General features: G+C 46.9%; 1 protein-coding gene across 1 annotated transcript; it reads left to right on the top strand.

The window, feature by feature from the left end:
- The first annotated feature begins 1,365 nt into the window (after positions 1 to 1,365).
- Positions 1,366 to 25,572, top strand: LOC138738591 (stomatin-like). The gene is made up of 7 exons (XM_069889114.1): positions 1,366 to 1,566; positions 2,907 to 2,995; positions 14,092 to 14,164; positions 15,172 to 15,254; positions 16,713 to 16,916; positions 19,318 to 19,452; positions 22,330 to 25,572. Exons 1-7 carry the CDS (start codon positions 1,386 to 1,388, stop codon positions 22,507 to 22,509), a joined length of 945 nt encoding a protein of 314 aa, XP_069745215.1. The 5' UTR covers positions 1,366 to 1,385; the 3' UTR covers positions 22,510 to 25,572.

Raw genomic sequence — 25,572 nt, 5'->3', positions numbered from 1 at the left:
ATTTATTGACAAAGTTCAAACTTGATGTCACATACAACCCTGAGATTCTTTTCCCTGTGGGTCAGGCAGAATTTATGCATAGTGGTAACTGTAAACTGAACTCAAGAAAATAGATAAGTATACAAAAGAGAGAAATGTAAACAAACTGTGCAGTACAAAAAAAAAATCAGTTTTAAATAATGTGCAAAGTAAGTGGCCTTAAATGAGTTCCTGATTGAGTTTGTTGTTGAGGAGTCTGATGGTGGAGGGGGAGCAGCTGTTCCTGAACCTGGTGGTGCGAGTCTTGTGGCACCTATACCTCTTTCCTGATGGTAGCAGCGAGAACAGATCAGTCCTGGGTGGCATGGATCCTTGATTTCTGATGGCAGCGTTCCTTTAGATGTTCTCGATGGTGGGGGAGGGTTTTGCCTGTGATGTCCTGCGCTGTGTCCACTACCTTTTGCAGGACTTTCCGCTCAGAGGTATTGGTGCCCCCAAAGCAAACCGTGGTGCAGCCGGTCAGCACTCTTTCCTCTACACTTCTGTAGAAGTTTGCCAAGGTTTCCAATGTCATACCAAACCTCTGAAAATTCCTTGAGGAAGTCAAAGCAATGATGTACTTTTGTCACAATGCCATTAGTGTATTGGGTCCAGGAAAGATCATCTGAGATAGTACATCTGTACAATGTACGAATGCACCAAATTATTTGCTTGCTGGAGGCCACATAGGTGCATAACTCCTGAAGGCATGGGAGCGGAATGAGGCTATTTAGCCCAACAAGCCCTGATGCAGCTCTAGCAACCTGGGTTCGAATCCAGCACTGTAAGGAGTTTGTATGTTCTCCCTGTGTCTGCATGGATTTCCTCCAAAACATATGGTGTTGGAGGTTAATTTGGATGTAATTGGGTGGCATGGGTTTATATAGCCGGAATCAGCTTCTACAGTGCTGTGAATAAAAATTAAATTAAAAAAAAAAGTGTGGACAAAGTGAAGGATCCAGCCTGAAATATCAACCTTTATTTTTCTCCCATGGATGCTGCTCAAACCATTGAGTTCCTCCTCGAGACTGTGTGTTGTTCATGGACACTGTTTACCCAGAAACAATTAAAAAATCAGAAATGCGGTGTTTTTTTTAGTTTGCATGATTCCTTCTCATTGAACTGCCCAATGATCCAAAGGAGAGTGGCCCCTTTTAAGAAACTCAATGTCCTGGACTCACATCATATTTGAACATGCAGCAATGCCTTGATCCCTTAGCAACCTTGGCAGGCCTGTTGAAGGTGGAGATAAGCCAAGCCTAACTTTGGCATAACCCAGCCCAGTTGTCAGGGTGCGGTCATGTGGCACGTCTGGTGTTGTTCTGAGATCTACGCAGGCTCCTGCAGGGAAAGGAGAGAGTTTGACAATGGATCAGTCCACAGGGCCATTGAATGCGTGTGGCCCGGAAAAGTGTTTGACAATGGCTCAGTCCACAGGGCCACTGAAGGCATGTAGCCCAGAGGAGAGTTTGACAATGGGTTGGTCCACAGGGCCACTGAATACGTGTGGCTCACAGAAGACTGCAAGAGGAGGACAGAAGCCTGAAGGTATTGGGTGGTGAAAGTGTGGACATGAATGTCTGCACCCCTCCTCCTTGATATAGATGTCTGGTCGGTGTTGGTGATACCGATAGATGTTGGTACCCAGATGCCAGGGAGCTGGGAATCCTCATGCAGGATAGCTTAAAGATAAACTTGCAGGTTGAGTCGGTGGTGAAGAAGGCAAATGCAATGCTGGCATTCATTTCAGGAGGAATGGAATATAAGAGCAGCGATGTGATTTTGAGGCTTTATAAGACACTAGTGAGACTTCACTTGGAGTATTGTGAACAGTTTTGGGCTTCTCATTTAAGAAAGAATGTGATGTTGTTGGAGAGGGTTCAGAGGAGGTACACAAGGATGATTCTGGGAATGAAAGGGTTATCATATGAGGAGCATTTGACAGCCCTTGGCTGTACTCATTGGAATTGAGAAGAATGAGGTGGGGCGGGGGGGGGGGAAAATCTCATTGAAACATTTTGACAAGCATGGACAGAGAAGATATAGAAAAGTTGTTTCCCCATGGTGGAAGAGTATAGGACAAGAGGGCACAACTTCAGGATTGAAGGGTGTTCTCATAGAACAGAGATGTGGAAGAATTTCTTCAGCCAAAGGATGGTGAATCTGAGGAAATTTTTGCCACAGGTGGTTGTGGAGGCCAGGTCATTAGATGTATTTAAGACAGAGATTGATAGATTCTTGATTAGCCAGAGCATCAAAGGCTATGGGGAGAAGGCTGGGCAGTGGGACTGAGTGGAAAAATGGATCAGCTCATGATTGAATGGCGGGGCAGACTCGATGGGCTGAATAGCCTAGTTCTGCTCCTATGTCTTATGGACTTATGACATTGGTGTCTGCACCCCTCTTCTTGATGCCAGGTCAAATCATATAGATGGTAAACCATACATATGGTTGGTAAAAGCAACCAATCTCAACTTTTATTTGCTTGTGGCCCACTTAGGACTCTGCTCAAGGGTTATGGGCCCCCTTCCCTGTGAAGCAGGCAAGTTAGTTGGTTTCTTCCGTACTTCTCTCCTACCAACTATATAAAATATTTTAAGAATTTTAGTCTATGTCTCTCCCCTTAAATGAGCTGCAGCCCCCAGGGGGTGGTTTGGACCACGTTGAGAATGGCTGAGCTAAATGACAGAAGCATGGACATGGATGTCTTCCCCCCATACCCCCTTGATATTGATGTCAGCTTGATATTGGTGTCTGCACTCCTCCCCTTTTATATTGATGTAAGATTGATACATATAGATGAATCTGTGGGTTAAATGGGCATGGATGTCTGCCCCCCTCCGCTTTACTGCTCATGTTGTCTTCTCAATGTCATGCCTCTCTTGTAGGGTATGGATTGTTGGCATGCCTGCTCATCATCTGCTCCATCATCTTCATCCTTGCAACCTTCCCCATCTCAATCTGGTTCTGCATTAAGGTAATGGATTCTTTGTGCATCTTTGAGGGGTTGTTAAAGATTCATAGTTATTGAGCTGCATGGTTGCCATATGGATGGCACAGTTGGTGTATTGGTTGCGCAATGCTGTTACAGCCCCAGCAATTGGATCCTGTGGAGTCTGTAAGGGGTTTGTGTGTTCTCCCCGTGTCTGCATGGGTTTTCCCCGGGGGCTCCAGTTTCCTCCCACCATTTTAAATGTAGCGGGTGTGTAGGTTAATTGGTGTAATTGGGCAATACGGATTTGTGGGCTGAAAGGGTTGCTACTGTGCTGGATGTCTAAATTTAAATTTTTTTCAGAACTTGGACCTTGTGTCTGACTCGTCCATGACGACCAAGTTTCCAAGCTTAGCTGGTCTCGTTTGCCTGTGTATGGTCCACATCCCTCTGAACCTTTCATATCACAGGCCTGTCTTTAAAACATTTTGATTGTAGCTGCCTCCACCAACACCTCCTTCAGCTTGTTCCACACACGCACTAGCCCCCAGTGTGAAAGGTTGCCCCTCAGGTCCTCTTTAAATCTTTCTCCTCTCATCTTAAACCTATGTTCTTTAGTTTTAGTCTCCTCTACACAAGGAGAAAAGACTGTGGGAATTTAGAAATGCCTCTGAGTATTTTATAAGCCTTCATAAGGTTCCCCTCAGCCTCCTGCGCTCCAGGGAGAAAAGTCCAAGGCTAACCACACTCTGCTGAGAACTTAAGTCCTCCACTCCTAGAAGCATCCTTGTGATCCCTTGTCACTGCCCACTCTATCTCCAGCTTTGCTGACATCCTCACAAGTATAAAACATAGGTGAGGCCAAATGTGGGGTATAGTGTGCAGTTTCAGTTACCTAATTACAGGAAAGATATAAATAAGATAGAAAATTCACGAGGATGTTGCTGGGACTTCAGGAACTGAGTTACAGGGAAAGGTTAAAAAGATTAGGACTTTATTCCCTGGAGTGTAGAAGAATGAGGGCAGATTTGATAGTGGTATTTAAAATTATGAGGGGTATAGACAGAGTAAATGCAAGAAGGCTTTTATCCACTGAGGGTAGGTGAGAAACAAACCAGAGGACATGGTTACTAGACGACAGGCTTTTATTACCAGAAGACTGGACACAGGCTCCTGTTGCAGGCCTGATTCCAGGATTCGTACTGAGGGAGGGACTTGAACGTAATCTCTCTTATTGGGAAATTCCAGGTGGAGGAGTTACAGAGAGGAGGCAGGCCAGCTGTATACAGATATATAGTACCAATGGTATCAAGACATTCACCCCCTCTTTTAAAAGAAGGTCCAGGGGGTGAGTGGGTTCAATGTCCTTTACAAGTTCAGTCAGTCTGGTGGTATTCTGTGTCTCTGATGCTGGCTGTGGCGCAGCTGCCGGTTCCTAGTCGATTTGGAGCATGTCAGCAGTTGGCATACCCGGTGACTGAAGAGGGGCAGGTGGGTCGTGGGGTCAGGGCAGGGTGCTGGGGGTCGGCTATGGTGGTTGGAGCAGCTGGTGCATGGGTCCTGGTAGGGTGCCCAGGGTATGTAGTGGTTAATATTGTTGTTAAGTCTTACTGGGTCGGTGTTGGTCTCAGAATCTCCTGCACATGCCAGGACCCAGAAAGAGATGGTGTCTTTGAGCCCATCGAGGTAGGCCACGTATTGGGGGTTGGCATGAAGGAGGTGGATCTTCTCGACCAGTAGTCGGTCTTATCATAGTGTTGTCCCTGATGCAGACTTCCTGGGGAAGGAAAACATTTGTTCATGTGGCATGGTGTTGGTGGTTGTACACAGGAGGGATCTAATCACATGGAGATTCTCAGGAAGGACCTCCTGCCAATAGGAGATGGGTAGGCCTCATGATTTCAAGGCTAGGAGGACTGTCTCCAAAACGGTGGCATTCTCCTGTTCCACTTGGCCGTTCCTCCAGTGGTTCTACTGGTGGCAATGCCCCGCGCCAAAAGGTACTGACGCAACTCACTCGTTGCTCATGAACAAGGACCCCTTATCACTGTAGATGTAGCTCGGGTACCCGAATAGGGTCAAAATGTTGCACACTGCCTTTATGACTGTAGCCATAGTCATGTCCAGGCAAGGGATGGCAAAAGGGAATTGTGAGTACTCATTAATGATATTGAGGAAGTACAGGTTTTGGTTGGAGGAGGGCAGGAGGCCCTTGAAATCCAAACTTAGGCATTCAAAGGGGCGGGCGGCCTTGATCAGGTGTGACTTGCACTCAGCACAGACCCGGCAGTTTCTTGTCAGTGTCCTGACCGTCAGTGGAATAGGGAAGATTTCTGGCTTTGTCGAAGTGAAAAAGCCTGGTGGCCTCGGGGTGACAGAGGTTGTCATGGAATGCTTGGAGTCAGTCAGACTGCAAACTGGCGCAAGTTCTCTGAGACAAGACATTTGAAGGCTCGTTAAGCTTCCCAGACCGGTACAAGATGGCATGGTTATAGGTGGAGAGTTCTGTTCTCCACCTCAGAATCTTATTATTTTTGATTTTATCCCACTGTTTATTGTTAAACATAAAAGCAACTGCATGTTGGTCAGTCAACAGGGTAAATCGTTTACCGGCCAGGTAGAAACTCCAGTGTTGCATCGCCTCAATGATTGCCAGGGCCTCCTTCTCGATAGAGGAGTGCCAGACTTCAGGGCCATGGAGGGTGTGGGAGAAAAACACCACAGGTCCGCCTGCTTGGTTAAGGGTGGTGGCTAGGGCAAAGATGAAGGCATCACTCTCCACCTGGAATGGGATGGATCGTCCACAGCATGCATTGTGGCCTTGGTGATGTCTCCTTTGATGCTGGTGAAACCCCCCCACAAGCTTCCACCCACAGGGGAGAGGAGGTGGCTTTCTCCAGGGGCCAGGCCTTGTCCACATAAATGGGGACTCTCTGGGCGTAGTATAAGAAGAAACCCAGACATCTCTTCTGGCTGTTTGGCTGTGAGGGAGCTCCATCAGGGGGTCCATGTTCCACAATCCAACTGAGGATGGCCAGGCTCGATGTGCGGAACACACATTTGTTTTTATTATAAGTGATGTTGAGTGCCTTGGCTGTTTGGAGGAATTTTTCTAAGTTTGCTTCGTGGTCCTGCAGGCCATGGCCGCATTTGGTAACATTGTCCAAGTCGGAGAATGTGGTCTTGAATCCATGCTTGTCTACCATCTTGTCCATTTCTCTCTGACAGACAGAGACACTGTTGATAACTCTGAAGGGGACCCATAGAAAGTGGTAGAGGTGGCCATCCGCTTTGAATGCGGTGTACTGGCGGTCCTCCAGGCAGATGGGAAGTTGGTGGTATGCCGATTTTAAATCTATAATGGAGATAATCCAGTATTGGGCGATCTGGTTCACCATGTCAGCAATATGGGGAAGGGGGTTTGGCTGTAGTCGATCACCATGCAGAGCTTTTCCCCGTTTTTGACCACCATGACCTGGGGTCTCCAGGGGCTAGTGCTTGGTTCAATGACCACCTTGGCCAGAAGCCACTGCACCTCTGACCTAATGAATGCTGTGACCCCAGTGCTGTATATTCCTCTTGGTAGTGACCAGATTATAGTTGGGGGTGAGATTGGCGAACAGGGGCAGGGAGGTATCTGGAGGATGGACAGCTCAGGTCAGACATGATGGGCGGATTGTGGTTTGCCATTTGGTCACGTGCGGCGGGGGAGGGTGGGCAGTTTAAAAACTGGTGGTTGTAGACCGTGAGAGGGGGATGGGGCCCCTCAAACTCCATGGTGATGCACTTGAGGTGGTACTGGAAGTCCAACGCCAGTATCACAGGCATTACTAACAGTTTAGAGTTTTCATAGGTTGAGCTGTGTACGGTCAGCGTCACCATGCAGTAGCCACAAATCTCTGCTGACTGGGACCTGGAGGCCATGGAGATCTTGCAACTTGCTGGGCTCATTGCGAGAGAATGGTCCCACGCGGTATCGGGATGTACAAATCTCTCTCAGTTAGTTGATGTCCATTTACCTTGACCTCCATCATTGAACAGGTGAGCTGCTGAGTGTTGTCCAGTATTGGGTGATCTGAGTACAATTGATGCCAGTACCTGGTCATTGTCGGAGTTGCTGTCAGATTTGGACTGAAAAGATGGATCCTGTGGCCTGGGCTGGTAAGATGGTGGCCTTCATGGTGCGCACAGGGTTATGTTGCTTGGGGGCAGAAGTGGCACCAGAAGTGACACTGACCAAGATAGCGGCCCCCTTGGCATGCACATGGTGTTGTCACTTGGAGGCGTAAGTGATGCTGGCCAAGATGGCGACTGCCCCCACTGCCTGAACATGGCACTGCTTTGAAGAGGAGAAGGTCTGGACTTACAGACCTTGGCTTAGTGTCCTTCTTACCACATCCTGAGCACACCACTTCCTTGGCTGGGCAGTGGTTCTGAGGGTGCTTCTGTTGACTATAGAAGTAGCACTTTGGGTTCTCGGCGGCGGTAGAGGTGAAATCTGGATGCCCCTGCATGGAGGTGGCCTGGAGCCTTGCATCCCAAGATGGCGGCACCCACGTTCCCCACGAGGCAGTCATGTCGAAGGAGAACAAGTCCACGTTCCGGAGAGCAACATCCAATATTTTGGATACCTTGAAGGCCTTTTCCAAGGTCAGGTTATCTAGTTCCCAGCCACTGCCAGATATAGTCTGGTTGGATGCCTGCTGCACAGGCATACTGAACGAGCTCATCTGTACAGACCTCAGCAGTAACGTCCCGCAACGATAGGCTCGCCTGGGTTCATGCAGGACCAGAAAGTATTCGTCGAGGGGCTCACCGGGATGTTGCTTGAGAGTGGCCAAGTAATGTCTGGCATAGACCCCGTTCATCCTGAGCCTGTACTGGGTTTGGAGCTTGGTCTGCCCATATGTTTTGCAGCCGCTAATGATCGAGTAGGCATGGTGACCAACCTGTGATTGTAGAAGGAGTAGCTTTTTGTCATCAGATCCCGTGACTTGAGCAGAGGTGTGCAGAAAGTTGTTACAGAGCTCTAATCAGTCTGGGGCTTCAGGCGATTGCGGGTCACAAGCTCCATCTTACCGGTCCAAATCTAACAGCAACTTTGTAAAAACTTTATGGTAATAAAATTGATACGATATCAATAATACCAAAAGACTGGAGTTACTAGATGACAGGCATTTATGACCATAAGACTGGGCACAGACTCCTGTTGCTGGTCCGATTCCAGGATTTGTAATGAGGGAGGGACTTCGATGTAATTGCCTTTTTTGGGGGAATTCCAGGGGAAGGCGTTACAGAGAGGAGATGGGCTAGCCATACACAGAGATACAGTATCAATGACCTAACAGCATCACAATGTTATTACCACAATGGGTTAAGAGTGTGTAGAGCTCGTCGAAAGAACCAAAGACTTGTTGATCCAAACCAAGGCTTTTATTAGCAAAAGACCGGAGCTCTTCACAGGTGGCCGACCAGTCCGGAATGATCCGACCTGGCTAGGGACACAGCCCTTTAAGGCCCAGGTAATGGGTGTGGCTTAGCTCTCAGCCAATCGCTATAAGCACAGTCTAGATACAGTAACTATATACACTACCATATACACTATGTACATTGGTGATAGATATGTACTATCACATTCACCCCTTCTTGGAGAACTGACCCTGGGAAAAACAAAACGAGGGAGAGAATGAAAGGAAGGGGTAGGTCAAGGACTGTAGCGGTCAGGGGGTCTGACCATCCGGTGTGACCGCCGTGGTGCCGGGATCGGGGTCGCTGGAGTGGTGTCGCCAGCGGGCTTGTCGGGTGCGACTGCTCCGTCGCTCAATTCCCCAGTCGTGTTGTCGGCAGGGTGGCCCGGGTGCGGTTGGACCTTCTGCTGCGGCACGGGGCCTGGAGAATAAAGAGTTGGGGAAGGTTGGGTTGGGGGGTTTGCTGGTTCTCCCGCGTCCTGAGCTAGGTCCCGCACCGAAACAGTGTCCTCCCGCCCGTCTGGGAACCCAACGTAGGCGTAATGTGGGTTCGCGTGGAGTAGAGTCACCCGGTCGACCAAGGGGTCGTTCTTTGAGTGCCGGACGTGGCGTCGCAAAAGGACGGGGCCAGGGACGGTGAGCCATGCCGGTACAGTGGTTCCTGATTCGGATTTCCTCGGGAAAAGGAACATCCTTTCGTGGGGGGTGGCATTTGTTGCAGTACATAGGAGGGAGCGGATGGAGTGTAAGGCACTACTGAGAACCTCCTGCCAGTGAGAGGTGGGGAGACCTTTAGACCGGAGAGCCAGTGTAACCGCTCTCCATATAGTGGCATTCTCCCTCTCGATCTGGCCATTACCGCGTGGGTTATAGCTCGTGGTCCTGCTTGAAGCAATACCACACTCCAGAAGGTACTGTCGCAGCTCTGCACTCATGAATGAGGAACCCCTATCACTGGGGATGGAATTGGGGTACCCGAAGATGGTGAAAATAGTGTGAAGGGCCTGTATCACTGAGGTGGCAGTGGTGTCTGGGCAGGCCACAGCGAATGGGAAGCGGGAGTACTCGTCGATGGCTGTAAGGATGTAGGTATTACGGTTGGTCGACGGTAGGGGGCCCTTAAAGTCTACGCTAAGACGCTCGAAGGGGCGGGTGGCTTTGATAACGTGGGAGTTATCCGGACGGAAGAAGTGGGGCTTGCATTCAGCGCACACCGCACAGGCTCGGGTCATGGAGCGGATCTCCTCGACTGTGTAGGGTAAGTTGCGCGCCTTGACAAAGTGAGCAAACCTAGTGACCCCTGGATGACAGAGCGCCTCATGGAGTTTCCGTAGTCTGTCCATCTGTATGCTGGCGCACGTCCCCCTGGAGAGCGCGTCAGGCGGGTCGTTGAGTTTACCAGGCCGGTACAGGATGTCGTAGTTAAAGGTGGAGAGTTCGATTCTCCATCTGGCGATTTTGTCGTTTTTTATCTTACCACGCTGGGTGTTGCTGAACATGAAGGAGACTGCACGTTGATCAGTCAACAGTGTAAAGCGCCTCCCAGCGAGGTAATGTCTCCAACGACGCACTGCTTCAACTATGGCCTGCGCTTCCTTCTCGATCGAGGAGTGTCTACTCTCAGGACCCTGGAGGGTTCTGGAGAAGAAGGCTACAGGCCGACCGGCCTGGTTCAAGGTGGCTGCCAGGGCGAAGTCGGATGCATCGCTCTCGACTTGAAACGGGACAGACTCATCGATCGCGTGCAGCGTCGCAGCAGCAATGTCAGATTTGATTCGATCGAAAGCCGCTGTGGCTTCGGTCGAGAGGGGAAAGGAGGTGGTCTTGATAAGAGGACGCGCCTTGTCGGCATAGTGTGGAACCCATTGGGCGTAATACGAGAAAAGGCCCAGGCAACGTTTGAGAGCTTTCTGGGTATGTGGGGGGGGTAAGTCCATTAGGGGACGCATGCGGTCAGGATCTGGCATGACTATCCCGTTCTCCACCACACAACCTAGAATGGCGAGTCGAGTGGTCCGGAAGACACACTTGTCCAAATTGTAAGTCAGGTTCAGCCGACGGGCAGTTTGGAGAAATTTGTCTAGGTTAGCGTCGTGGTCCTGCATGTCGTGGCCGCAGATGGTGATATTGTCCAGATACGGGAAGGTAGCGGTTAGCCCGTTCTGGTCCACCATCCTGTCCATTTCCCGCTGGAAGACCGCGACACCATTAGTGACCCCGAATGGTACCCTGAGAAATTGATATAGCCGCCCATTCGCCTCAAATGCCGTGAATGGTCGGTCCTCACAGCGGATCGGGAGCTGGTGGTAGGCCGAACGTAGGTCAATAGTGGAGAAAATGCGGTATTGGGCGATCTGGTTCACCACATCCGTGATGCGTGGCAGGGGGTACGCATCCAGGAGTGTGAAGCGGTTAATGGTCTGGCTATAGTCGACCACCATCCGTAGTTTTTCCCCATTCTTGACAACCACCACCTGGGCTCTCCAGGGGCTTGAACTGGGTTCGATGATGCCCTCATCCAGCAATCTACGCACCTCACTCCTAATGAATTGCCTGTTTTCGTAACTATATTGCCGACTTTTGGTGGCCACAGGCTTCCAGCCAGGGGTGAGGTTTGCGAAGAGTGCCGGCGGGGCAATCCGGAGTGTGGAAAGGCCGCAGGACTGGCCCCGGGGCACAGGGGCGGGTTGCTCGGGTGCTTCGGGGGTGGGGCGATGGCAGACCGAGAGGGGGGCATGGGGTCCCCCAAAGTGTAGGGACACCGTTCGGAACTGACACTGAAAGTCTAATCCCAGCAACACTGGGGCGCACAATTGGGGAAGGACGAATAATTTGAAGTGGGTGACCGTTACGCCCTGTACTTCCAGCGTGGCAATGCAATACCCCTTTATCCCAGTCGAGTGCGACCTCGTCGCTAATGAGATCCTCTGGGTAGTGGGAATAATGTCAAGTCCCCAACGGAGGGCCAGATCTGGCTGAATAAAGCATCATTTGTGATCTCGGCAGCAGTTTTGTCCACACAGTTACAGTCCTTGCCCAATGCCTTCAATACTTGTAAATATGCTCTACTGGACTCACCGGGCTGTTGCTTCCTCGACGCAAGCACGAGCCGGGCATGAACTCTGTTCACCGGTTGGTTATACATTTCTTTCAGTACCTTTATGGCTGCGGTGTAAGTGGTCTCATCCTGGATGTTCTCGTAGACTCTCAAGGACACCATAGACAGCAATGCTGTTAGACGCAGGTTATCCTCCTCCACCTCAATGAGCCTTAGGAAGTTTTCAAAGTTCAGCAGCCAGAAGTTAAAGGCTTTGAAGGCTGTAGCTGACCGTGGGTCGATATCAAGTTTTTCTGGCCTAATTAGACGCTCCATCCCTTTCAAAAAAATTTTTCTTTTGCTAATAAAATTGTAGAGCTCGTCGAAAGAACCAAAGACTTGTTGATCCAAACCAAGGCTTTTATTAGCAAAAGACCGGAGCTCTTCACAGGTGGCCGACCAGTCCGGAATGATCCGACCTGGCTAGGGACACAGCCCTTTAAGGCCCAGGTAATGGGTGTGGCTTAGCTCTCAGCCAATCGCTATAAGCACAGTCTAGATACAGTAACTATATACACTACTATATACACTATGTACATTGGTGATAGATATGTACTATCACAGAGTGAAAGGGGAAAAGTTTAGGGGGAACTTCTTTACACAGAGAGTGATGGGAGAGTGGAACAAACTGCCAAATGAAGTGGTGAATGAGGGCTCATTTTTAACATTTAAGAAGAATTTGGGCAGGTATATGAATGGGAGAGGTGTGGAAGGCTAAGGACTGGGGGAAGGAAAGTGGGACTAGGCAGAATAATAGTTCGGCAAAGACTAGAAGGGCTGAAGTGGCCTGTTTTCTGTGCTGTCATGTTCTATGGTTCTACTAACCTTTCCGCTGACACTCTCATCTAAATCATTGATGTGGATGACAAACAGCATGAACCCAGCACTGATCCCTGTTGCACACTCCTGCTAACAGACCTCTCTTTGGACAACAACCCTCCACCATCATCCTCTGTCTGCTACCACCAAGCTGATCTTGAAACCAATTAGCCAGCTTACCCTGGATCATGTGATCTGACTTTTCCGATCAGCCTACCAGACAAGACCTTGTCAAAGTCCATGGAGACAACACCTCCCATCCCACTCTCATCAGGTCTTTTCACCAAAACACCACCAAGTTTGTGAGACATGTGCTGATTACTCCAATCCAGCCTTTGCCTTTCCAAACCTCCCCTTCACTGATGCTGTCTACACTCCATAAAACATAGGAACAGAAATAGGCTATTCAGTCTCGGAACAATCCCCCTCCTCTTGAACAGACCACATCTCCCCCAGAAGACCCCAATGATGCAAGACCCTGAACCCCTGCCACCTGCAGCAGCTCCTCAGCCACCTGCTCAACCAGTCTACTTTTCTTTCCCTACCCTCACCAGCACTTGGCACCAGGAGTCATTCAGAGATCACTGCCTTCAAAGTCCTTCAGCCCAACTTCCAATATTTTATTAACTTAGATGTTAACAGGCACTTCCGGCCCTCGAACCCATGCTGCCCAAGTACACCCATGTGACCAATAACTCACTAACCCCGTACGACTTTGGAGGTTTGGAGGAAACCTGTGGAGGTGGGGACAATCACAATGTTTAAAGACAAGCGCATGCATGTGAAAGGTTGAGAGGGATGGGTCCAAGCGCAGGCAAATGGGACCAGCTGAGCTTGGAAATTTGGTCGTCATGGATGAGTTGGACCCAAGGTCTTAGTTCAATCTTTTTAAAATTTAAATTTAGATATAAAGCACAGTAACAGGCCTTTTTGGTCCACAAGCCTGTCCTCTCCAATTAAACTCAATTCACCTACAACCCCCCAGTACATTTTGAACAGTGAGAGGAAATCGGAGCCCCAGAGGAAACCCAGACAGACATGGGGAGAATGTACAAACTCCTTACAATTAGCCTCAGATTAGAACCCGGGTCATTGGCACTGTAATAACATTCTGCTAACTGCTACATGCCGCCCACAAAAGGTCATTCCACTAATGCCAGCGGATACTGACCTCCTGTCGAACAGTTAGTTGCCCTATGCATGGTCCAGCTTTGTTGTAATGGGTTATAACCTGCTGCCCCCACCCGAGGATTTCTACTCCAACAGTTTACCACATAGGTAAGGCTCCTCAACTCTTCCTCTGCTACATCAATGACTGCATCCGGTGCTGCCTCCCGCAACTGTGATGAGCTCGTCAACTCTATCCACTTCGCTGTTAACCTTCAATCTGACCAAATTCTTTTTAAAATACCTGAAAACAGGCCCAGCCCCAAAACATTGGTCACCCTTGACCTCCTGTGGATGCTGCATGACCTGCCGAGCTTCTCCAGCACGTTTGTGTTTTGCGTTCCACCCCAATGTCTGCAGACTTTCTCATTTAAGTTTACCTCTCAACATCTACATAAGTTACAGTAGGATTATTCTGTCCTGCGCAGCACCTGAAAACCACAGAGCTGGTCTCTGATTGGTGGGTTATGGCGGTAGCCACTAAAACTGTTCAGAAGAAATAAGTCAGTCCCCTTGCAGAATGTTCACCTTGGCAGGAGAGGCTGTCAGCCAGTGGTGAGGTCTTGGTGATGACTGACCATTTCTTGTAGGTTGTCCGGGTCTATGAAAGAGCTGTGTTGTTCCGGTTTGGACGCCTCGTTTGTGGTAGAGCCAAAGGACCAGGTAGGCTTGGTTTCCAAATCATATGGCTCGGTAATGGGTGATCTAATCCATGCAGCACACAAACTTGCCACATGTACCCATCTCTCTCTCTCATCCTCTCCAAACACTAAATGGCCAATCTTCATGAACATGTAGATGTATCCAAGATTTGGAGGTGAAATTGATCCAAGCACAACCCTGGCCATTAAATACATTTACATTCTCTTTGATCAACTTTTATTTACAAGCTAAAAGCAATATTGCAGTTGTTGCGGGGAGGAGTGGGAAAAGTTATAAATGTGGAGATCCCCTGTTTGCCACAACTACCCCCAACTGCAGAGAACTCTGTTTATTATTTTTAAATTTAAATTTAAACATCCCCTCTGGCCCATGAACCAATTAACCAACTAACTTTGGAGGGTGGGAGGAAACCGGAGCACCCAGATGAAACCCACGCAGACACAGGGAGAATGTAGAGGCTGCTTACAGACAGCGGAGGATTCGAACCTGGATTGCTGGCACTGCAATAGCATTGCACTAATTGCTAAACTAATCATGTTGCCCAAAATCATAAAAATGAATGCTCAAGGCCTTTTTCCCAGGAACAAGAGGGCGGAGGTTTGAGGTGAGAGGGGAGAGATGAAGAAGATCTGAGGGGCAACTTTGCACTCAGAGGGTGGTCTGCGCCTTGAATCTGTGGCCAGATGAAACCACAGAAATGGATATGATTACAAGGTTCAACAGACATGAGGACAGATTGATATTCAGGAAGGGCTTAGTCAGATATGAGCCAAATGCAGGCTGAGGGGACTAGCCCAGAATGCTGACATGATTAGCATGGGTGAGTTGGGCTGAAGGGTCTGTTCCATGTGGTGTGACTCTATAATTCCACAGCATGCATGGTCTGGGTTGAATCTGTGTCTCTGCCACTGAGAGGAAGTGTCTCTATAAACTGCACCAGTGTGCCACACATAAATCAACATTACTGCTTGTTCAAAAGGCTCATGATATTTTTTGCCCACCTCTAGGTATTTTCTTGTTTATGCCTTGCACGGATTTCTTTCATCTTGTTGATTTGAGGACCATATCATTCTCTGTACCCCCTCAAGCGGTAAGTGGGGCGTCTGCCTCTTGTGTTGGTGGAACTGAGTGATGGAGGGTAGGGTGCAGCTCACAATCAAGGGCTTTGTTAATTGTTTGAGGAAATGCAACAATGCCAATGGTATTTAAAAAAAAAATTTAAATGAAAAAATTTAGACATATGACATAGTTACAGGCCCTTCTGGCCCAGAAACCCATGGTCCCCCAATTAACCTACAAATCCCACATGTTTTGAAGGGTGGCAGAAAACCAGAGTGTCAGGAGGAAACCCACTCAGATACAGGAAGAACATACAAACTCCTTATAGACAACGCAGGGTTCAAACCATTGCTGGTTTTGTTCCTGTAATATCCAACCTTCATGATAATATAGATGTATCCGGGATTTGGAGGTTAAAAAGGATACAAGCAAAACCCTGGAGAAAGGTTAATGGGCATTAAGTTCATTTACATCCTTTGAACACCTTTTATTTACAATCTAAAAATGATATGTTGAGGGGAGGTGTGGGAAAACATTTGATTGACAGCCAATCATTGTCCTCCCTGAAAAACTGGAAGATGACGAGATGGATCTACCTATTTAGTGGGGACCCCACCAGTTTGAGTTGAAAATCAATGACTCCTGTGTTTTAAAGTTGGACTGACTGAGCTCGATGGAGGATTCTCTCCTCCACCAGCCCAAGCTTTGATTCCATTTCCCTTCATGAACTCCTGTTCCCCATGGAGTGTGGACCTCCTGTTGATCAGCAGTGTTGGATGTTTGAGGCACTGCTCTGCTGTAGGTTCCAGAATTCTCAATTCCTCACAAGAACTGATCTTGCACAAGTTCTGCATTTGTTGATGGGACCTTCTTTTGTTCCTTTAAGACAGCGACAGGAAGTCCCTTCTTGAACCGGTAGTTGCTTGAGATTCTTTGAACTCCTAAAGAAACCTAGGCTTTAGAAGTGAAGGGAGCTGATGTGGATCAAACTAGATTATGAGTTTCCATTTGCCTTCAGAAAAAGAAGCATTTCTCATATCTGTGTAGGTCGGTTTAGAACAGGGCAATCAAACATTCTCCAGGGAAACCAAAGTGACAATCACAATTCAGAGAGAGGCTCACAAGGATAATTCAAGGAATGAAAGGGTTATCTTATGAGGAATGTTTGACAGCACTCAATTAGTTGCCACAGGCGGTTGTGGAGGCCGGGCCGTGGGGCTGAGTGGGGAAATGGATCAGCTCATGTTTAAGTGGCAGGTCAGACTGGATGGGCTCTTATGTCTTATGGTCTTAGAAAGTCTTTGACTGATGTTATGTGTGCATTATTCTCTGACATGGTCTCCTTGGATTGTCCTTCTCCCAGTGTGTTTCTCTCATATTTGCCACCCATTAATAGGCATCCTGTTGAGTGTGATTTGATATCTGTGACACTAGACACCATTATCAGCAATTGATCAACCTATTGACCAGTTAATGAGCTTTATTTCAGGTCTTGTCGAAGGACTCTGTGGCAGTTATGGTGGATGCCGTAGTCTATTATCGAATCTTTGACCCGGTGAAGTCAGTCATTAGGGTGAATAATGTGTTGAATGTTACCCACCTGCTGGCTCAGACCACGCTGCGCAACGTCCTGGGCAGAAGGAACCTGTCTGACATTATATCTGAGCGGGAGGACATGGCACAAGAGATGGAGGTATGTGACAAGGGGTTCCCTTCTTCTCACTTGAGCTCAGGTAAATCCACACTTGGGCTGCGTTCCTCCTCAACATGCATCATACCATTTCAAAGATAATGCCCACCCAGCTCCCAGATGTAACACACCTCTGCTGCACTCCTCCAGTATGTCTCTCTGGTATTGGCCCTCAGTAAAAAGCTCGGGGTTACATAAAGTACAGAACATTCCAGCACACAAAAAGGTCCTTCATGTCTGGCTCCCTATGCCCCATCCGCAGATCCTTGCCTCAGCTGCCTGCCCACTGGGGCTCCCGACACCCTGAATGAATTGAATAGAATATTTATTTATATAGCATATTTTAAACACAATGGAATGTTACTCCGAACTGCTGTGCACCAATTAATAAATGAATACACAAACACAAAATCAACCAACACAAAAGACTAGACACTGGACAAGAGAGTAATCTCAGAATAGTAATGGGTTGGAGAAACACGTGGGTGGCGATAAGCTGGCATGGCCGGCTCAGCCCCATGCCCTACAAGCCCAAACTCTCTGGGCGGGCATTGCAGTTCCCTAGACAACTATGAGAAAAGTGAGGCCAAAACTTTTATCTGAAGTCAAGGGAATCAATACAAATTCGAGGCTTATCACCTTTTTTTTAAAAAGCTGTGCAGTTATAATGAGCAGCAGTAAAAAATATGAGATAACACTCTTTTAGACTGGTGAATCATTAGGGTAAAACACAAGACACTTTAGACTAAACATAATTTAGACTTTAGACTCAAAAAATTACATAAATTACCTAAATTACAAGCTAAACTCAATGTATTATACATAAAACACTCAGTTGCAATTATATAAAATAAAAACAAAAAATCTGTGCCACACCCCGACTAAACACTTCGGCTAGAAACCAACACTAGCACCATAGGGTTGAAAGACTGAAGCAGTCCTCGGTAGCTTAAGTAAGGGGTCTCCCTGTTCATGTTGTCTGGTGCCTGGGGTTTTAATATAGGCACCTCTGTGCCCCACAGGCCCCCACATTGCGGCCCCTCAGGAGCGCCCCACCAGCGTGGAAAAGTCCTGGCCCCACAAACAATCCACATTTCAGCGCCATAACCTCGGTGAGCACGTCTGCTAACTTTACCCAGCGACAAACCCTGTGCTCTGCCTTGGTCACTGCAGCTACATGCCTGTCGTCCTGACCCCAGGCTGGGCTACTCTGGCCTCCACATTGGTCGCTTAGGCCAGGGCCCTCCAAGCCTCCACACCAACATTCCAGGAACCCACCTCAGCCGCAGGACCTCTGGAATGGATGCTCCTTAGATGGAGCCATAGTTGCCACCAGGAAATTTTTCAGCAGTAGATCCCTCAAACATTCCGTGGTGCTCGTCTGCTGGTTCAAGTGCCTCAAACATTGGCACGACTACATACTTAGGTAATATGTACTGTAGTCCAGGGAGCTGCATTGAACTGCAGTCATGTCACCACCATCTTGACTCTGAAGTGTAGACTCTCGCCCTGGCCGCCCACCCACTGGAGCTCCTGACACCCCAACTGCAGGTCCTGGCTTGGGCCGCCTGTCCACTGGAGCTCCTGATGCCTAACTGTAGATCCTCACCCCGACCGCCCACCCATTTGAGCTCCTGCCGCACTGACCACAGACTTAAAACTAGGTCCCAGTCATCCGAGTTCCCAAAACCTTGAATGATGCAGGTACTTACCACGGTCAAAAGTGCGACCCATGTAATAGTTGACCTCCTACTTTTTTGGCTCAAAAATCTGTCCAAAGAATTTGATGATTACACAAGTATATACAGTTCTATTGTTCCTGCTTCCTGGCAGCTTGTCCAGACTCCCACCACTCTAGGTAAAAAATTTCCTCACATATCTCCCTCAAACCTTTTCTCCAATCCCCCCCCCCCCCCAATTTAAAGATGTTATAATTTTGCCCCAGAGAGGAGTTTTCTGCCCTGTTGCACAGATGTCCTGTGGTCTTTTCTGTTTCTTCCCTGGGAAACAGGTGTTGGCTACAAAGAGAAAAGTCCCAGCTCGCCAGAACTGTAACAGCATCACACAAACCACTATGCCATCCATGCCACCCTTCCAAAATGCTTCATATAAACTTCCCCAACCTCATCTTAAATCCTTGCCTTTCAGTATGTGACATTTTTACGATGGGGAAAGAATTCTGACCATGCCTGTCATAATTTTATAAACTACCTCAGCCTCCAATGCTCCAGAGAAAACAGTACTTACCACTATCCTTGTGGTAAATCTTCATCTGATCCACATTAGTCATTTTTGTTTTATCCTCGGTGTAAGGTGTACTGTTGCGTTTCTCACTGGGACACTTTACCATTGCTGTATCCCCATCAAGGGCCTTCCCAATCTGAATGTCTTGTCTTCACCTCAGAAAACCCTGCTTGAGGCCTCAAAGGAATGGGGGATAAAGGTTGAGCGAGTCGAATTCAAGGATGTGGTACTGCCAGTGGGTCTGCAGAGGATGATGGCCGCGGAGGCAGAGGCTGTGAGAGAAGCCAAGGCGAAGGTAAGGGATCACGAGGTGCTCGGTGACCAGCCCGGAGGTTTGCAGGTGCCGGCTAGATTTCCCAGTGCTCTCTCTGGCCACAGACTCCAGCTGCATGTAACATTGGAATTTCAATACAAGGCAGACTCTGTCACATCCCTCTCATACCCCATCATTAATGCTGTGATTGAAAACTGCTCAGGAATACCAATCAAGTCTCATCAGTCAAAGCTAATCCTTTTCCTGTCTGTGGTCTTCTGTTCATACAAGGATTTTGTGGTAAGGATTTCCATATTCCTCCCATTCATGCACCTGTCTACATTTTTCTTAAATATTAAATTAGAGCCCGCATTCGCCACTTCACCTGGCAGTTTGTTCCATACTCCCACCACTCTTTGTGTGAAGAGTTTTCCCCCTCATGCTCCCCCTAAATATTTCCCCTTTTACTCTTAACCTATGTCCTCACTTAGCCTCAGTGACAAAAGCCGACTCTGTCTTTACCCCTCGTAATTATTACCTTAAATAACCTCAGTTATTGGTCTTCCAAATACCGATCATAGAGTTTTCCTGTTCAATATGTCCAGGTTTATATACCCAAACAAATCTAATCCTTGGAAGAAAATGCCCCAACCTATTCCATGTGCAATGTTATATCTCTAGTAACAATCTTCTCAGTTTTCATTACGCCCTGTGGTGTCATCACTTCTTTCCAGTAATGTGACCAAGGTGCTCAGGGGTGCTACATAGAACATAGAACACAATAGCACAGTACAGACCATTCGACCCTCAATGTTGAGCCGACCTATATATTTCTTAAAATTAAAAACGTACTAATCCCTCCCTACCTCATAACCCTCTATTTTTCTTCTATCCATGTACCTGCCTAAGAGTCTCTTAAATACCTTTAATGTTTCAGCCTCCATCACCAAGGCATTCCAGGCACCCACAACTCTCTGTGTCAAAAACTTACCTCTGATGTCTTCCCTAAACACTCCCTCCCTTCACTTTGCACAGATGCCCTCTGGTGTTTGCTATTCCTGTTCTGGGAAAAAGGCTCTGGCAGTCCACCCTAACTATGCCTCTCATAATCTCGTAGACCTCTATTAAGTTACCTCTCATCCTTCTCTGCTCCAAAAATAAAAGTCCCAGATCTGCTAACCTTGCCTCATAAGACATCTTCAATCCAGGTAACATCCTAGAAAATCTCTGCATCCTCTCCATAGCTTCCACATCCTTCCTAATAATGAGGTGACCAGAAATGAACACAATACACTAAGTGTGGTCTCACCCTAGATATGTAGAGTTGCAACATGACCTCCTGACTCTTGAACTCAATCCCCCTTATTAATGAATCCCAGCATCCCACAGGCCTTAACTATTCTATCAAATCAATAGGTGGATACAGGTAGGAGGGTAAAAGAGAAAGAAGCTGAGAAGTGTTGGGGGGAGAGGGCAGAGGGGCTAAGAAGGGTAGCTCAAATTTATTGTCATGAACAAGTCACAAAATTTGTTGTTTAGCAGCAGCGTCACAGGGCAAACATTTACAGTATATCAACCACCTTACAAAATTATTTTTTTAAAATAATAAAGTCAAAGAAGGACAATGTCTGCAGTCATTGTTTTTTCAAGAAGCTGATGACAGAGGGGAAGGATGATCTCTGATAGGAGAATGAAGGGAAGGGGTGGAGAGCTGGAGGAAGGGAGACAGAGGGGTTAGGAAAGAGAGAGACCTGGAGGTTGGGTAACAGAAACTGGAGAAGTCGACATATTTATGCCATTTGGTTGGAGAGTGCACAGATGGAATATAAGGTGTCGTTCCTCCAGTTTTCAGATGGCACTTCCTCCTGATTGGCTGTGGATATTGATGTCACGATTGAGATTGCCTGAAGTCACTAAGATTGACACTAAAATTGGCGGTGATGTGGAGACAGTGAGGAAGGATTTCAAAGCTTGCAGAGGGATCTGGACCAACTGGAAAAATTGGCTGCAAAATGGCAGATGGAATTTAATGCAGACAAGTGTGAGGTGTTGCATTTTGGAAGAACAAACCGAGAAAGGATATACACAGAAAATGATAGGGTACTGAGGAGTGTAGTAGAACAGAGGGATCTGGGAATACAGATACATAATTCCCTGAAAGTGGCATCGCAGGTGGATAGGGTTATAAAGAAAGCTTTTGGCATATTGGCCTTCATAAATCAAAGTATTGAGTGTAGGATTTGGTATGTTACGTTAAAGTTGTATAAGACCAATGAGGCCATATTTGAAGTATTATGTGCAGTTTTGGTCACCCAACTACAGGAAAGATAGCAATAAGATGGAAAGAGTACAGAGAAGATTTACTAGGATGTTGCCTGGACTTCAGGAACTGGGTTACAGGCAAAGGTTAAACAGGTTAGGACTTTTTTCTCTGGAGCATAGAAAAATGAGGGGAAATTTGACAGAGGTATTTAAAATTATGAGAGGGATAGACAGGATAAATGTAGATTATCTCTTTCCACTGAAATATGGGTTAAGGGTAAAAGTGAAAAAGTTTAAGGGGATCTAAGGGGGAACCTCTTCACACAGAGAGTGGTGAGAGTGTGGAACAAGCTGCCAGCTGAAGTGGTGAATTCAAGTTCAATTTTAACATATAAGAAGAATTTGGGCAGGTACATGGATAGGAGGTGTATGGAGAGCTAAGGACTGGTGCAGGTCAGTGGGACTAGGGAGAATAATAGTTCAGCACAGACTAGAAGGACTGAAGTGGGCTGTTTCTGTGCAGTAATGTTCTGTTCCTAAATAAGGGTTTCAAGGCTTGTGGGTCGACGGCATTGGGTGAAGGGAGATCAGATCAATGGGGGCACGTGAAACGTTCTTTTCTCAATGCCTACGTGGGATTCCTCTCTGTCACCTCAGGTGATCGCTGCAGAGGGTGAGAGGAAGGCATCTTACACACTGAAGGAGGCAGCCACCGTCATAATGATGAACCCCATCGCTTTGCAGCTCCGCTACCTCCAGTCACTGGCTGAGGTGGCAACGGAGCACGAATCCACCATCTTCTTTCCAATTCCCATTGACCTGATGGCATCCTGCTGAAGGAGTGAGCGGAGACCCACGCAGTGGAGGGGAAGGCTGTGAGAACCTGCCTTCAGTGTTGACTAGTGTGGTGGAAAACTTGGCATTGGGAAGATGTGTAGCACTCGGTTTGAAGTGTCTAATGGGATCAGGAATGCTCCTACCCACTTAGATGTGTTCCTTGTCCAGGAAAATGTTGCATAAATTAGTTCAAGTTTCTTATCATCTGACTGTACATGTTCAACCAGACAAAATAGCATTGCTCTGGATTATGACGAACGCTGATACACAATACATAGCAAATACTAATCTCATAAATATATAATATTAAATAAATAAAGAATATCTGTGTGTGTGAGTGAGAGAGAGAGTTTATATGTACACATCCAGTCTTTTACTGATTTAACTGGACAACAATTTTTTCAAGTGGTTTGTGTCCTAAAATAAAATTGGGGATTATGATAGACAACATTAAGATGAACTCAAAGATAATTTCAGATTTTCTGTATCACATTGGAAGTTGGAGAAGCATTAAATGAACTTTTATTGAATTATATATAATACAATTATACATAATTGTATAATGATGCTGACACATTGTGTTAGTTTAACTGACCTAAAAATGTTTTTCCAATGATTTTTGTTTGTACTCAGCATCCGATGCCTCTCATGTCAGTGTTCAAGAATAGTTGTCCAGGATTGATGGAATCTAGCTGCCCTGAAACCAATTTTCCATGGCCACAATGTCTTGGTGAAACCTTTCATCACGTTCGTCACTGACTGCAGGGACAACAGATAATTTTTAAATTATTTTAACATTAAAATTAAAATTTCAGTTTCTAAATACATCATGGAAATAGGCCTTTTTGGTCCACGCACCTGTACCGCCCAATTACCCTAAATGATCTACAACACCCGGTATGTTTTGAATGGTGAGAATTGTGTTGTGTGTAAATAAAAACTATATTTCCCAGCATGCAATGTGTGCGGTTGGCGGAAACTGAAAGTGGTATATGACAGGAGTCGCGGGCATTGTTGCTGGAAGTTGGTTGAAGCAGCTCAAGGAAAATAAAGTAGGTTAAGTGTTAAACCCACAAAAAGTCATTCTTCTTGAAAGAAGAACATTGTCTCTGAAGTGTCTGAGTGAGTAAGAGAAGACAATAGTTCATAAGGATGGATAAGCTAAGTCCTCCCACTGTGATGCAGTTTACTGGCAATCTAGCTGATAATTGGAAATGCTTCAAACAGCAATTCAACATTTATTTTGAAGCTGGTGGAATGGGAGAGACTGATGGAAAAGAGAAGGCGCTTATGTTTCTGCACGTGATGGGTGAAGATGCCTTGGCCATCTATAACAGTTTTCAAATTGATGAGACAGCTTTCACATTGGACACTCTGATTTCAAAATTGGAGGAGTATTTTGTTCCAAGTAAAAATGTCATGTTTGAGAGATTCAAGTTTTTCTCCTGTGACCAGAAACAAGGCATGATCTTTGACCAATATGTAGCTGAGCTTTCTTTCTTTGGCTTGGCTTCACGGACGAAGATTTATGGAGGGGTAATGTCCATGTCAGCTGCAGGCTCGTTTGTGGCTGACAAGTCCGATGTGGGACAGGCAGACACAGTTGCAGCGGTTGCAAGGGAAAATTGGTTGGTTGGGGTTGGGTGTTGGGTTTTTCCTCCTTTGTCTTTTGACAGTGAGGTGAGCTCTGTGGTCTTCTTCAAAGGAGGTTGCTGCCCGCCGAACTGTGAGGCACCAAGATGCACGGTTTGAGGCGATATCAGCCCACTGGCGATGGTCAATGTGGCAGGCACCAAGAGATTTCTTTAGGCAGTCCTTGTACCTCTTCTTTGGTGCACTTCTGTCTCAGTGGCCAGTGGAGAGCTCGACATATAACACGATCTTGGGAAGGCGATGGTCCTCCATTCTGGAGACGTGACCTACCCAGCGCAGTTGGATCTTCAGCAGCGTGGATTCAATGCTTTCGGCCTCTGCCATCTCGAGTACTTCGATGTTGGAGATGAAGTCGCTCGCACCACCTACGGCTCCTAGAACGCTTCCACCATCGTTGTATCCGCTCCATCCTCAACATTCATAGCTGAGCTTTACACACGAAGTAAATCCTGTGAATTTGGAGATTTGAAAAAGTCACTGACTAAAGACAGAATAGTTTGAGGAATCCCAGATAATTGAATCCCAGATAATTTTTCATTGTATGAAAAAGATTTGATTCTGGAAAAGGCTGTGAATATGTGTAGGGCAGCAGAGACCACACGAGCACAAGCTAAAGAGCTGCACAAGATCGATACAACAGTTAAGGAGCTGCACAGGATAGATACAACAGTGCATGTGATGAAAACAGATAAGCAGAGTACCAGGAGTTTCCCAAAGCAACAACAAAGCAAAGTGGTAAGTTCAAACAGCAAATGCAGCAGGCGTGGTCGTGTCCAGCCTATGGAAGTTCTTGCTATAAATCTGGGAAGAATGATCATTTTGCAAAGTGCTGCAAAGCAGGGGATACCAAAAGAAAGGTATACACAGTGGACTAAGAAATGGAGGAATTCTTCATGGATTCACTACAGACTGAATGAGACACTAATTCCATTTAAGATCAACACCAGAGCCCAGGTGAATCTGCTATCTATGGACAATTACAAGACTTCACCTCAAAGAGCAAGATTTATGGTGTGAAATTAGAAGAGACAGGCTACACTGGAGAAAAGGGGGCTGTATGGTGACCTTCAAACACAAAGGGTGGCATCTAAAGTCACAGCTACTGATGTTAGGTCTGAGTGCATATGAAGAGCTTGACCAGGTAAAAAGAGTTTTCATAGTGGCTTCACAGACTGAAGATAAGTACACAACACTCATGGAAGAGTATGCAGATATCTTTGAGGAGCTTGGATGTTTACCTGGTGTACACAAGATCCACGTAAATGCGACAGTGGCTCCTGTTGTCCATGAATGCAGATAAGTTCCATTTCCACTTAGAGACAAACTTAAACAAGAACTAACAGACATGGAACAGATGAAAATCATCCAGAAAATTGAAGAATCCCTTGATGGGAGTGGGGTTTATTCGAG

The sequence above is a fragment of the Narcine bancroftii genome, chromosome 7 (genome assembly GCF_036971445.1).
Source record: "Narcine bancroftii isolate sNarBan1 chromosome 7, sNarBan1.hap1, whole genome shotgun sequence".
Lineage (NCBI taxonomy): Eukaryota > Metazoa > Chordata > Chondrichthyes > Torpediniformes > Narcinidae > Narcine > Narcine bancroftii.
The sequence above is the reverse complement of the archived record's forward strand: the minus strand, read 5'-3'. Positions and strand labels throughout refer to the sequence as shown.